The sequence below is a fragment of the Lissotriton vulgaris genome, chromosome 8 (assembly GCF_964263255.1).
Source record: "Lissotriton vulgaris chromosome 8, aLisVul1.2, whole genome shotgun sequence".
NCBI classification, from domain to species: Eukaryota; Metazoa; Chordata; class Amphibia; order Caudata; family Salamandridae; genus Lissotriton; species Lissotriton vulgaris.
Genome location: NC_141696.1, coordinates 186662951 through 186677537, shown reverse-complemented (window position 1 = coordinate 186677537; position 14587 = coordinate 186662951). Strand labels below are relative to the sequence as shown.

Below are 14587 nucleotides of genomic sequence, written 5' to 3'. Positions count from 1 at the left end.
GTAAGAAGTGAGCAGTGTGGGCAGCGCACATCGATGTGCCTGCTGTCTCAAAAGGGGTCTCTATCGGGCTGTTTTGCGTCCTGGCACTTGTTTCCGGACTGCAGTGACAGCAAACTGCTGTCACTGCAGTCCGGTAAAAAAACATGGACCGCCTGTGCCAGGGCTCAAAACAGAGCCCGATACAGACCCGATTCGAGGCGTCCTTTAAAAAACTGCCGGTGCTCAGACCCCTTGAGACCCGGCCCACTTAAAGCCCTGGGTCTCCCTTCTTTTTAGTTCCTCTTCCTTGGCTCCCCTCACTTATCCCCCTCAAGCCTCTCTCCACTCGGTTCTCCCTGGGTCGGCCTCTCCCCTCAGCTCCCCCCACACGCCCGGCCTCACACCCCTGTTAAGCTCTTCGGATGTTCGATGTTTTACTTTCTGTCCCTTCCTCAGCTGTCCTCTCTCGCCTCCTGGCATCCCTGTCTCGGGTGGCCTCTCAGTGGCTTCTTCTCTACTGCCCCTCTCCCTCTGGCTCTCCTCCGCACCTTCGGCCAATGCCCCCAGTCCCTCCTGGTCCAGCCCCAGTCCCCTCAGCGCGCTCTCCCCTGCCTCTCCCGCCACCAGCATCGTGTCTGCAGCCTCGGCTATGCGGGTGCGCTGCGCACCTGGAGAGGATGGGCCGCGGGGGCTCAGCCCCTGGCTACTCCTCCCCACATCCAGCTGTGCGGCAGCTGTTTGGAAAGCCTTCACGATGCCGACATCCTCGGTAGGTGCCCCTGGGCCTAGTCTTTTACTCATGGATGAAGTTGGCTGACATGACATGTCCTCCTTTACTTGGTGGGTATTCCAGCTGACAAGTGCCAAATGGATTTGAACTGTGTTCCCAAAAAATCACAGTTGTTCTTTTGAGACTGGTTCTACTGGAACTAGTCTCTGTAATTTGTCTGTTTTGCCACCTACTGCACTTCCCCGAAGAAGTCCTTTAGTACATAGCAAGACTCGTACACGCCTTGAGGGTGTGATTCATTTAAGAAAGAGGATTGGCGTTTCCACTTAGTGACCCTGTCTTATGAGTCTGATTGTTACCAGGAGCAGATCTTGCTCAGTGGGTTGTGTGCTGGCTCCAGTCCAACTGATATTCTGTTCGGGGCGGGGCATTGCCTGAGTGAGTCCTTAGTGCCAGGTAGGCAGAATATCGACTCCCGTTGTCTAGAACATTCTAGAAAACGTATGAGCCCTGCATGAATGTGGATATCAGTCGCCAGAGGTTAAGTGCAGGCACAGCTCTGCCCTCGGGTGCTGACAAGGAGCACACAGTGCATCCACCGGGCAGCTGTCATAGTGCCCACACCGCCATCACTCGCTCCACTTGTACCCACTACATTCACACCAAGAAGACTCATGAGACATGCTTGTGGGAAAACGGTGGTGCAGGTTTATTTGCATACTACAGCAGATAGGTGGGTCATCTTACAGGCGATCCAAGACGGCAGCCCCTCGCTGACCCGCCTGCCTAATTAGCCAATTTGCACGGTAAGTCGATGCTCTTGACGGTGCAATACCTTTAATGGTTATCTCGTTTACTCCCGCCCCCCCTGTCGGGGCGGAGCGATGAGGCACACCCCCGGTCGGTTTAGGCCCCCCGACCGCCCGAAGGACTAACGGGGCGCCGACGTTGCTTCCTGGAACCCCCTCGGCTCCAGGTTTTTGGCTCGGGCACCCCTACTGTGCCAGGCAGAGGCGGGCAGCTGTCATTTCGGGTCTGGCAGCGGTTGGCATGCTGAGCGGGGCAGTGGGGACATCCCATTGGTCTCTGGTCGTGGCAGCAGAGTGTGATGCTGTGCGGGTCTGTTCATCTGCATGACCTCAAGGACAGACATTGCCTCCAGAGCATAGATGTATCTTCTCATGTGCATTATTCCTAAACAGGTGACCCGTGGAAGACCTCTGTGTGCAGAATCTGCGCTCCCGACTGCGGGAATCCACAAAGAAATGTTCTGACTGGATTTTAAAAGTCTTTAAATCGAAACTTAATGAAGCCAGGACGTTCACATTAAATCCCAAGGTCCTAACAGAACAATACATGGCTCGACTTTTTCAATTCAAGTGCGTACATATCATTTCTAGGAGACAGATTAAGTACTGGCAAAGCCAGCAGGTTCCAAAAGTGAGACCTCTTGGTTTTACCAATGCTGGTTACTTGTTGAATGTAGTGCCTACCCTCGTTTACAAATGCCTGACAGTGGGAGTCAGCTGTTCGTTAACCACAATTAACTCTACAATACTGGATTAATTTGAAATCTGTTTAATACAGGGGCGTCGGGAACCCCTCCCCGCCTTAGCAACTACAGCGGGGGTGACGTTCTTGAAGGGCTTCTTCTGTCTGCAACGCGGCAGACCAAAGCTCGTACTTACTGTGAAAGGGTGGATGAGTGAGTGACTGGACGAGGGAAGGGATGTAACTATGAATGGATGAGTGAAAGAATGGATGGATGAGTGGAAGGGATGGATGAAAGGGTGAATGGTTGGATTAGTTAAAGGGTGGATCGATGGATGTGAGAGAAAGGATGGATAGATGGACGAGTGAGAGAAAGGATGGATTGATGTGTGAAAGGGTAAATGGGTGGATGAGTGGTGGCTGGATGGATAGATGTGTAGAAGGGTGGATGGATTAGTGAAAGGATGGCTGGATGAGTGCAGCGGTGGATTGATGGATGATTGAAAGGTAGGATGAATGGATGAGTAGATAGGTGGATGGATGGATGGAAGGAAGGAAGGATGAGTGAGTTAAAGGCTGGATGAATGCATGAAAGTATTGATGGATGGATGAGTGGATGAGTGGGTGGATGAGTGAAAGGATAGATGGATAGGCAGATACAATGTTGAAAGACTATGATGAAATAAGGAATGAATGGGTGACAGTATGAACAAGTGAAATGGTGGATATCAACAGGTGGTTTGAACGATGAAAGGATGAATGGATAGTTGCTTAAATAGAAGAGACAAATAAACTCTTTTGGGGAGGATCAATCATTTGCTTCGCTTGCTTGGTGGCATGAGAGCTTTGTGTCAAAGTGAGGGGTATTTTATTTTTCTGGCTACTGGTTTAATGTATTACAAATACCGATCTGTTTTTTCCACAGACTGATCATTTTGGGTTTGATGAGGATTCCTCGTTTAAGCAGCGGTACCTGCTGGCAGATAAGTACTGGAATAAGGATGGCGGGCCAATACTTTTCTATGCTGGAAATGAAGGAGACATTGAATTGTTTTGTAACAATACGGTTAGTGACATCATTATCTTTACTTATTGAACGTGTGTCCTATTAGGGGAAAACATAAAATAGAAATAGAAAGACAAAAACATATTTTGTTTTTATATTAACTCTGCACACAGTCTTAGATTGAGATTTTAGGTGTGGTATTTTAAAATCTGGCTTTTAAATGCAAGTTTATATTAATGTAAAGTTGTTTGAAGGGTTTTTACGGATTTCCATTTGAGCAGTCTTTCACATTTTCAACCACAATTACAGAGTTTAGTGCCCAATGTAATGCTGCGCAGTTTACCATCCTTTGTTGGCTGGACAGCTAGTTTGGCCTTGGTGTGACCTGTTGATCATTGCAGATATTAGTAGTGGGCACATAACTCACTGAGCCATCTTAAATAAGGTACTGGCTCCCCTCAGAAATCTCTACTAGTAGACAAGTATGGCATAGCTGGGTAAACTGAGTTTGATCCTTGTGAGTTTCCGTAGACCACAGGAAGTAGGGAAGTTTGATACTCAGTATTTACTCTTTAGTCGGTTATCATCCGAGTTTAGTGTGCAAACATCACACAGAAAAAAAAGAATTACTCCGAGATGCGAGACGACCTGTGCTTCTGAGCCTGGGCAGGTCATGCTGGATATATGTCTCTTTGGCAAGGCAAAGGGCTGCAGGACGACATCAAATAGAACTGACATCAGACAATAAACAAGCGACAGTCCCATCGGACAGGGTCAACCCAAACTATCACACAAGGGGACACAAGGCTGCAAACTCCTTTGTCGCCTTGACCGACGGGTTTGAGCATAGCACAAGCAAAATGATGTACAGAGAGTACAGACAATTTAATCAACAGAGCGCACTTCAACCTGGGATAGAAGGAAGCCTGGCCTACTCTAAAAGGAAACTACTTGGAACCAGCGGGATAGGGGAAATAAAACATGCATTGAACTGTGCATTTTCTGAAAACAGGAAAGCAAGCAACTGGGTTGCTGTTTAGGGAACTGAGACCGCGTGCTGGTAGAGTTGCTTTCTTTAGGATACGAGTGTCTCGGCTAAGGGTATTATGAGCCGCTGCACTAATAGAAAACAGAAAGCACTTGTCTTCATCTAGGTTGTTTGAAATGATCCTAACTCTTAAACACTGTCTCTGCTCTAACACAGCCTTACCAATTCAATTCAATTCAAATCAAACACCTTTATTCGGTCTTAAGAACAATAGACCATAAAAGTGCACATAACTGTAAACACAGCCTTACAGTTAGAAACACATGTACCCCGCTTTTATAGAGTGCTGTCTTACCCTGGCTCTGGGTGTTTTGGAAGTGTAGTTTTGTCAGTACAGTGCACTTTTGGAGTTAAAGTTTTTAGTTGCAGTGTCTCAGTATCAGGAAGGTTAGCAATGTTTTAGCACAGTAAAGTCTGTCTACATTGTCACAGTCTGTCTCTTGAGGGTTGAAAGAGCAGATTCTGATTCCAAATTGTTTGGTAGGCCCCGCAGTTCATTGTAAGAGATGTAGTTTGTAGATCAACAGTAGGCAGCAATACTTTCATGGGTATTGACTTCAGATCCATGTGTTCCAGTAACAGAGCGCGTTATAAGAGACTTCGGGCCTGATTCAGAGCTTAAAAACGGTGTTGGATCTAGCCCTGATCTCTTGACTGGGTGAGAGTATTCTGTTTAATTCAGAGACTCTGTCCCTCACCACCCCTTGTTGTAAATATTTTTGTCCACCCTAAGCGTGGAAGGGTATACTCAGATGTGAGTCCCTTGCTCATTGCACCATCAGGATTCAAGCAAGCCGGGCCGAAGAGGCTGAAATGCCAGAAACCGGTCCCCGGTAGCTTGTTTCCTTCCCAGTGTAAGAATTGGCTTTTGTAGTTTGGTTTGCCCTGTTCCCATCATGCACTGGGACAGGAACAGACTAATTTGCATACAGCCAGGTTCTGAAACTGGGATGGTGCAGTGAGCTAAAAAACGGTGTTGGATCTAGCCCTGATCTCTTGACTGGGTGAGAGTATTCTGTTTAATTCAGAGACTCTGTCCCTCACCACCCCTTGTTGTAAATATTTTTGTCCACCCTAAGCGTGGAAGGGTATACTCAGATGTGAGTCCCTTGCTCATTGCACCATCAGGATTCAAGCAAGCCGGGCCGAAGAGGCTGAAATGCCAGAAACCGGTCCCCGGTAGCTTGTTTCCTTCCCAGTGTAAGAATTGGCTTTTGTAGTTTGGTTTGCCCTGTTCCCATCATGCTCTGGGACAGGAACAGACTAATTTGCATACAGCCAGGTTCTGAAACTGGGATGGTGCAGTGAGCTAAAAAACGGTGTTGGATCTAGCCCTGATCTCTTGACTGGGTGAGAGTATTCTGTTTAATTCAGAGACTCTGTCCCTCACCACCCCTTGTTGTAAATATTTTTGTCCACCCTAAGCGTGGAAGGGTATACTCAGATGTGAGTCCCTTGCTCATTGCACCATCAGGATTCAAGCAAGCCGGGCCGAAGAGGCTGAAATGCCAGAAACCGGTCCCCGGTAGCTTGTTTCCTTCCCAGTGTAAGAATTGGCTTTTGTAGTTTGGTTTGCCCTGTTCCCATCATGCACTGGGACAGGAACAGACTAATTTGCATACAGCCAGGTTCTGAAACTGGGATGGTGCAGTGAGCTAAAAAACGGTGTTGGATCTAGCCCTGATCTCTTGACTGGGTGAGAGTATTCTGTTTAATTCAGAGACTCTGTCCCTCACCACCCCTTGTTGTAAATATTTTTGTCCACCCTAAGCGTGGAAGGGTATACTCAGATGTGAGTCCCTTGCTCATTGCACCATCAGGATTCAAGCAAGCCGGGCCGAAGAGGCTGAAATGCCAGAAACCGGTCCCCGGTAGCTTGTTTCCTTCCCAGTGTAAGAATTGGCTTTTGTAGTTTGGTTTGCCCTGTTCCCATCATGCACTGGGACAGGAACAGACTAATTTGCATACAGCCAGGTTCTGAAACTGGGATGGTGCAGTGAGCTAAAAAACGGTGTTGGATCTAGCCCTGATCTCTTGACTGGGTGAGAGTATTCAGTTTAATTCAGAGACTCTGTCCCTCACCACCCCTTGTTGTAAATATTTTTGTCCACCCTAAGCGTGGAAGGGTATACTCAGATGTGAGTCCCTTGCTCATTGCACCATCAGGATTCAAGCAAGCCGGGCCGAAGAGGCTGAAATGCCAGAAACCGGTCCCCGGTAGCTTGTTTCCTTCCCAGTGTAAGAATTGGCTTTTGTAGTTTGGTTTGCCCTGTTCCCATCATGCACTGGGACAGGAACAGACTAATTTGCATACAGCCAGGTTCTGAAACTGGGATGGTGCAGTGAGCTAAAAAACGGTGTTGGATCTAGCCCTGATCTCTTGACTGGGTGAGAGTATTCTGTTTAATTCAGAGACTCTGTCCTTTACCACCCCTTGTTGTAAATATTTTTGTCCACCCTAAGCGTGGAAGGGTATACTCAGATGTGAGTCCCTTGCTCATTGCACCATCAGGATTCAAGCAAGCCGGGCCGAAGAGGCTGAAATGCCAGAAACCGGTCCCCGGTAGCTTGTTTCCTTCCCAGTGTAAGAATTGGCTTTTGTAGTTTGGTTTGCCCTGTTCCCATCATGCACTGGGACAGGAACAGACTAATTTGCATACAGCCAGGTTCTGAAACTGGGATGGTGCAGTGAGCTAAAAAACGGTGTTGGATCTAGCCCTGATCTCTTGACTGGGTGAGAGTATTCTGTTTAATTCAGAGACTCTGTCCCTCACCACCCCTTGTTGTAAATATTTTTGTCCACCCTAAGCGTGGAAGGGTATACTCAGATGTGAGTCCCTTGCTCATTGCACCATCAGGATTCAAGCAAGCCGGGCCGAAGAGGCTGAAATGCCAGAAACCGGTCCCCGGTAGCTTGTTTCCTTCCCAGTGTAAGAATTGGCTTTTGTAGTTTGGTTTGCCCTGTTCCCATCATGCACTGGGACAGGAACAGACTAATTTGCATACAGCCAGGTTCTGAAACTGGGATGGTGCAGTGAGCTAAAAAACGGTGTTGGATCTAGCCCTGATCTCTTGACTGGGTGAGAGTATTCTGTTTAATTCAGAGACTCTGTCCCTCACCACCTCTTGTTGTAAATATTTTTGTCCACCCTAAGCGTGGAAGGGTATACTCAGATGTGAGTCCCTTGCTCATTGCACCATCAGGATTCAAGCAAGCCGGGCCGAAGAGGCTGAAATGCCAGAAACCGGTCCCCGGTAGCTTGTTTCCTTCCCAGTGTAAGAATTGGCTTTTGTAGTTTGGTTTGCCCTGTTCCCATCATGCACTGGGACAGGAACAGACTAATTTGCATACAGCCAGGTTCTGAAACTGGGATGGTGCAGTGAGCTAAAAAACGGTGTTGGATCTAGCCCTGATCTCTTGACTGGGTGAGAGTATTCTGTTTAATTCGGAGACTCTGTCCCTCACCACCCCTTGTTGTAAATATTTTTGTCCACCCTAAGCGTGGAAGGGTATACTCAGATGTGAGTCCCTTGCTCATTGCACCATCAGGATTCAAGCAAGCCGGGCCGAAGAGGCTGAAATGCCAGAAACCGGTCCCCGGTAGCTTGTTTCCTTCCCAGTGTAAGAATTGGCTTTTGTAGTTTGGTTTGCCCTGTTCCCATCATGCACTGGGACAGGAACAGACTAATTTGCATACAGCCAGGTTCTGAAACTGGGATGGTGCAGTGAGCTAAAAAACGGTGTTGGATCTAGCCCTGATCTCTTGACTGGGTGAGAGTATTCTGTTTAATTCAGAGACTCTGTCCCTCACCACCCCTTGTTGTAAATACTGATTCAGAGTTTGGCAGACAAGATATTCCGTGTCAAAGGAGGCGGAGTACCCTGGCCGCCGAATTGACAGTCGAACGGAGCCCCAGTTAGCTCCTTCGACTGACTACTTCCTCGGATGGTCCTATTTAGAGAGGATGTTGTAAGACTTTCTTTTCAGTCTGTCGCCACCAGAAAAATCCGGGGTGTGTGGGACATTAGTTTCTCTTCTTTTTTTAAATAAAGTTGTTTTTTGGAAAGCATAAACACTTATGAAAGGTTTGAGGGCCGGCGGCCATGACTCATGGTACCGTCTATCAAACCTTTGCTACATGGACAGCTGTCGACAAGATGGCGGTTCCTGACATGGCAGTTGCTGTCAATGTAGAGAGTTCTCCGCATGGCAGGTGGCGGTCTCCCTGGATTGTAGAGGTATTATTTTACTCCATCCTGATGGAGTTATCTCAGCTTCCAAAATCTAAATCAGGCCGATAGCGAAGTTTTAAAAATCTTTTTTGAAGGGGCATGATCAAGGCCTTCATCTTTGACAGTTGAAATTCCTAGGTAGTGGAAAAAGGTATTGATCGTGCTCTTTCTAAAAAATAAGATAATCCTGTTGACCGATCCCACCATACTGTCTAATTTTCAGCTCATTGTTTCCTTTGCCTTTCAAAGTTCTAGAAAAGGATGTTAGCCTTCAGCTTCTGTGTATTTAGATGCCAACAAATTCCTCCCTTCCAGTCAGTCTGACTTTTGCCCCTGTCACACTGAATCTGCTGTGCTTTCCAATGCACATAACTTGTGGTAAGTTTTCTTCACTACTCTTGCATATCACTTTCCCTTTTTTGCTCCTAACTTATTTATTTATAAAGTTTTGTATAGTTTTGTATTTTTATCTGATGGTAGGTCTACTTCAGTGTTGGATCCCACTGTGGGCACAATCCCCATGACTGAAGGCCCCACATAGTGATAGTGGTAGACAGAAAGTATGCTATCTTCACTACATTTCACCTTTGTTGATCTATCCTCTTTCCTTTCCATTAGCAGCAGCCACTGTAAGTCCAGTGTTTTGGGTCCGGTTCTGAACTTGCATACCCCGTAAACCCATTTACTGGCTAAGGTTTGCGCACCTCCGTCTTGGAGCTTTTAAAGGAAAAATCTCCATTAGTTTGTTCAAGCACATCTACCTCTCTGGTCTCTTTGTGCACCCATACAAACAATGTTCTTTGGCACATTCAGGGCTATGTATTAGAGAAAAGCCTGCATAAATATCTCAAACTTTTAAATTGTGTTACTGTTCTCTTGCTCTAGGGGTTCATGTGGGATGTGGCTGAGGATTTCCAGGCTATGTTGGTGTTCGCTGAGCACAGATACTATGGTCAGTCTATGCCCTTTGGACCGGATTCCTACGCTGTAAGTAGTTCCACTTTCCTTTAGCTTTGTTTGTCTTTTTTTCCTTTATGTTAAAAAAGCAGATTATATGCAATCTTCTAAGTATTGTGCTTCATTCATACCCCAGAAGGGGACTTGTGATTACTTTATGGATGTTGATCCCACAAAATGCTAGGATTTCGCGACCATGCATGACATCACAGAGTTGTCATCTTATCATTTCCTTGCCCCCTGACCAGCATCCTTTTTTGCTACCACAGGAACATAGTGTGAATTACAAAAAGTTCTAGAGGGCAGCTAGAGCTCCGAAGTCATTCTTTTTGTGGCTCTGTCTCTGTGAACCCTGATTCCAGGGGTATCAAGAAGATCGCCAAGTCAGGTTAGGACAAAAATAGCCAGGGATAGGTCTTTTTTACCCCAATATGACATTCAAAGGATAGCCAGCATCAGTTAAAGAAACTTGAGCCTGTGGAAAAAGGCTTCACAAATGAACTGGAACCTGGGATTTCCATCAGCCCTGGTGTAGTAGGGGAAGGTGATGGGAAACCAGTTCATTCGTTTTATTGTATTCTCATTCATCGATGTTACTTCACGCCTGGAGTTTATTGTGTATGATGCAGCTTGCTGATCGTGGGCTCAGTATGGATACAGGTCAGATAATTGTTGTGGGTTAATTTGCGGCATTCCATTTAAATCAGTTGACAAATTTATGTTTTCACAGTGAATGGAATGATTAATTACAAGTAAAACTGCCAAGTAAAAGAGGCAAAAGAATTACACAAAATAATCCATAATCTTGACCTCAGATATTATTAGCCATAGTCTGAGATTGAATCAAAGTTTTTGTGAGTGTAACCGCCCAAAAAAATTATCTATGTGTGAAAAATTCAGGGTTAGATCTTTTTTGTGTGAACTGTTTCAGTGAGAAAATCTAGAAGTATGTATTTATTTTTAGTTTAGAAAGCTTTATTAAATAAGATATACAAAGTAAAACATCAATACAAAAACAAATGGCAATAAAAAGAGATGAATGAGTATTAAACTGTAACAATATGCAATGCAAACCCCAAAAGGGATATAGAGACTGTACCAAGCAACAAAGCTTTTAAAGGTATTTTGTTTTGTGGGAGGGAGATGAGAAAGAGAGGGGAAAGGGGGGGGGGGGAAGAGGGCATCCTAGAATACAAATGCAATGCTTGAAATTGCTATAAGGTAATAAAAATGAAATGCAATAATAAACGTCATTAAAAGATAAGGGAATAAAAGGTAAAAATTTAGGGGACGTGTCTGGAAAGGAAATCAGTTAGAGGCAACCTTAACAAGTCTTTTTTGATTAGTAAAGGTACAGTGGTGGCAAAGGCGCGAACAAGCCTATGGTGATGACATAAGTTCCACCAAGCATTATATGAAATCTTTGATGTATCTTCCAATTGGTTTAATTTCTGAAAAGAAATTGCTATATAAAGATCTATAAATTTACGTACATTACAATGAGCATTCCATATAGGTGAGGAACCACCCAAAAAAATATGCACAATCTCAAAAGGATAGTCTGTGGCTAAAATGTCATTTAGTTTCGACCAGATGTGAGACCAAAGGGACTTAACTAACGGGCAATGAAACAAGCATTGGAAATGCAATAGGTCTCGCATTAGAAAAGTTGGAGCTATTGGTCTTGTAAATGACAAATATTTTATTTATTTGTTGGTTTTCCAAATAGCTAAATTGATAGCTTTGTCATTTACAACGCCAATAGTTATAACTTTCGCGAATGTGACACCTATAGCATTTTGAATGCAACATGTTTTGTATGTACGTGACATAGATGGCAGCTCTGGTCGTTAGGCCACATCTCTAGAGAGCAGGAGAGTGCAGCAGGTGTGAGAGGGTGAGTGGGTGTGTGAGGGTGTGTGAGGGTGAGGGTGTGGGTGTGTGAGGGTGAGTGAGGGTGTTTGAGGGTGTGTGAGGGTGAGTGAGGGTGTGTGAGGTGGTGAGGGTTAGGGGGTGTGAGGGGGTGGTGGATGTAGGACAGTGGAAAAATGTCCGCTATATAAACTAGTGCAGCTTAACGTTGATTCGGAAGAGGGCACGAGTTGATCACGACCCCCCCCCCATGGTAATAAATAATATCCCTCTCTGCGGACCTGCACACATGCTTTACGCCGTGCCGATAATGGATTCATGCCGATAGTTGCGAAAGGTGTTAAAGGAGAGTTAGAGCACAGGAAGTGGTAAAACACTGTGGTAATAAATGCATGAATCGGAGTTTACTAGTAAGCTCGCTCCTATTATCGTCTTTCCGTGTGCTTCATACATTGCACCAGTGAGGCATAAACACATTGATGTCATGCCGGTGTGCAAACATGTCCCCAATTAAAACATGTACTATTAGTATACTAATAAACGGACGTTCACAAATGTATGACCACGCACCACCTCGCAGAGCTCTTGTGTCATGCTCTCAGAGGAGTCCAGCAGAACATTCACACGGTGCAAACCCACTTTCGGCTCTGGAGCTGGTAAAAACCTCTGTTCACAACTACCAGAGCCACACAATTACCATTTCACAAATCATCTGTAAAGCTCACTGCTACTCAACTGTGTAAAGAGAAGAGTTATGTGGAAATACACACACAATCTTAAAAAATATATACTGTCCCCCTCCTGCCCTTTTCTGCTACTGGTCTCACTGTGAGGGGAGCGGGCAGACATGTAAATATGAAAGAGGGGCGAGAGAGTTTAATGCGCTCTGAAGACCCTGTCCTAGACGGATGATTGGGGAGGGGGGTTGTTACCAGAGTGCCCGGCTCAGTAATAAATAGGCAGTCGAGCCCTATACTGTGTGTTGTCGGACACCCGGAAAGGAAAGAACGCTGTGAAACTTACACCAGGACCCGTCACTGCTGCCAGGCTCACCCACCCACCCCCAGGCAAACAGCGCGCGGATTTCGCACACCTTAAATTCAGAGCAGTGCGATTCAATCCAGTGATTCTTGCTCACAACAGAATCCTACCCCCAAAAAATAATAACAACAACATCCGATGCGGCTAATAAATGGGCTTCATTTCCAGGTGCTTTTGGTAAAATGAATTTCAAAAGGAACAGAAGAAACCAAAACTCCAGCGGCATACCGTCATCTGTTTTGGTCTGGGGATACATTTGCCAATTTCTGCCGATGTAACTGCATCGGCTTGGACGGCTCTGATAAATAAAACAAGGAGGAGGCAGCGAGTCAAAATGGAGGGCATTGCTGTGGGGAGGGGGGAGGAGAAATGCGACGCGACATGGCAGGCAGGGGAGGGGGCGGAGCGGGGGTGTGGGAGGAGTGCGGGAACAGACGGCGAGGGGAGGAGAGTAGGAGGAGGAGAGTAGGGGAGCTGTGGGGAGGGGGGAGGAGAAATGCGACGCGACATGGCAGGCAGGGGAGGGGGCGGAGCGGGGGTGTGGGAGGAGTGCGGGAACAGACGGCGAGGGGAGGAGAGTAGGAGGAGGAGAGTAGGGGAGGCACGGCCTAGCAGCCGTGCAATCAAGAAGTGAGGGGGCGGGAGAGTAGGCAAGGCAGGCGGCTGGGGGCATGTGCACGCGCTTTTAAGCTCAATGCGCATGCGCTTTGAGCTTAAAAGTCACGGGCACTGCAAGGAATCGCCACGATTCCTTGCAAGTTGGATAAAGAGTGGATAAGCCCCCATAGTCTCGCTTGCTCGATGCGCATGCGCATCGACAGGCGAGACCTAAAAACATGTGGAAAAAATCACTATTAACATGTGAGCTGGACCAAGATTTTTTGTAATCAAGTAACAAGAAGTATGTCTTGAGCAAAATAAATTTTGCTGTTTAAATGAAAACCTAAAAATATTTAGCTAAAGCCTCATTTGTAAACCAACAATTACTTTGACTAAAATTACTTCAAAACAGGCCCTAAATTCACTCTTCTTGGACCAGCACTAGCACCACAACCTGACTACTAAAGTTACTGTAGTAAAATAGCCATTTTAGAGTAATAACTATGGTAGAGTGTTGGTGTGGGGGTGGTAGAAGGTCAGATAGGGAAAAGCTGAGCTCTTGTGGCAAAAAAAATATCATGCTCAGCCCAAAAAAAAATTGCAGCAAGGACAGGCGCGTTGAATGAATGTGATCACCTCTTTGCCTTTCAGAAAATCTAAATTAACAAAGCAAAGTTACAGGGACATGAGATTATGGTATTTAAAACCATAACATACTGTATTTTTTTCGCACAAGCTTTTCTCGCAGTCGTTTTCCTTTTGCTTAAATGTTTTTTGTTTTTGTAAAGCTCTGAAGTCTAAACAAAGCAACAGGACTCTAACCTTAACATCAAATATCCTAAAAATAAGCAATCACAGGCTGCACTAAAACAAAATGCATGTTCTTTCGAACAAAACACAAACCAATCCTAAACCCCAACAATAAATGAGTCCATAATGCACAGAAAAGATACACTAAAGACACATAGGTAACTAATAGTTAACAACATACTCATGACAAAAGGAGAAAAAACTATTTAAGTAGATGGTGTAATGCTGGAGGTCAAGTAACTGAAATCATTTACTTGGGGATCCATTATTTTCCATTTTCTGTGACAGTGAATCATTTTACATAGAGAAATGCATACAAATGTTCACAGGCCAATACCACAGCCATATTCTCCTTCTCCGGCTGAGAGTAGGTACATTCTGTTTCAGGCTGACTACAAGTAGCATAGGCCACGATGTGTTTCTGAGCATTCATATGGAGGATGTGTTGATCAAGGATTGACCCTAGCCCTACAGTGCCCGCATCAACTGTTATTTCGGTATGCAACGTGGGGTCAAATTAGGCAATTTCAGTTGCAATTTCAATCGCATGGTTAATGTCTTTGAAACTCTAGTTGCATACCGGAGACCACTAAGATGGTACATTTCCCTTTTTCAAGTCTCTTAATGGGGCACTCACTGTAGCAAAGTTGTGAATATATCTTGTCAATAACTGGCCATGTATAGAATGGACCGTAGGATGATAACATTCTGGGGGGTGGGGGGTGGTAAGTGGATGACAGTAGTTGCACCCTGTCTGAGACCAGAGTCATTCCACAATCAGTGAAAATGTACTAAAAAATCTTTGTTTGGGTTGTTGAA

General features: G+C 45.6%; 1 protein-coding gene across 2 annotated transcripts in view; it reads left to right on the top strand.

The window, feature by feature from the left end:
* Positions 1-14587, top strand: part of PRCP (prolylcarboxypeptidase) — a 319478-nt gene that overhangs the window by 114967 nt on the left and 189924 nt on the right. For both annotated transcript variants that reach the window (XR_015299267.1, XM_086933910.1), the window contains exons 2-3: positions 3126-3266; positions 9374-9475. Coding sequence is in view for 1 of the 2 variants with exons in the window: in XM_086933910.1 (XP_086790036.1) it covers positions 3126-3266; positions 9374-9475 (243 nt within the window). In the remaining variant the exon portion in view is untranslated. The remainder of the gene's footprint in view (positions 1-3125; positions 3267-9373; positions 9476-14587) is intronic.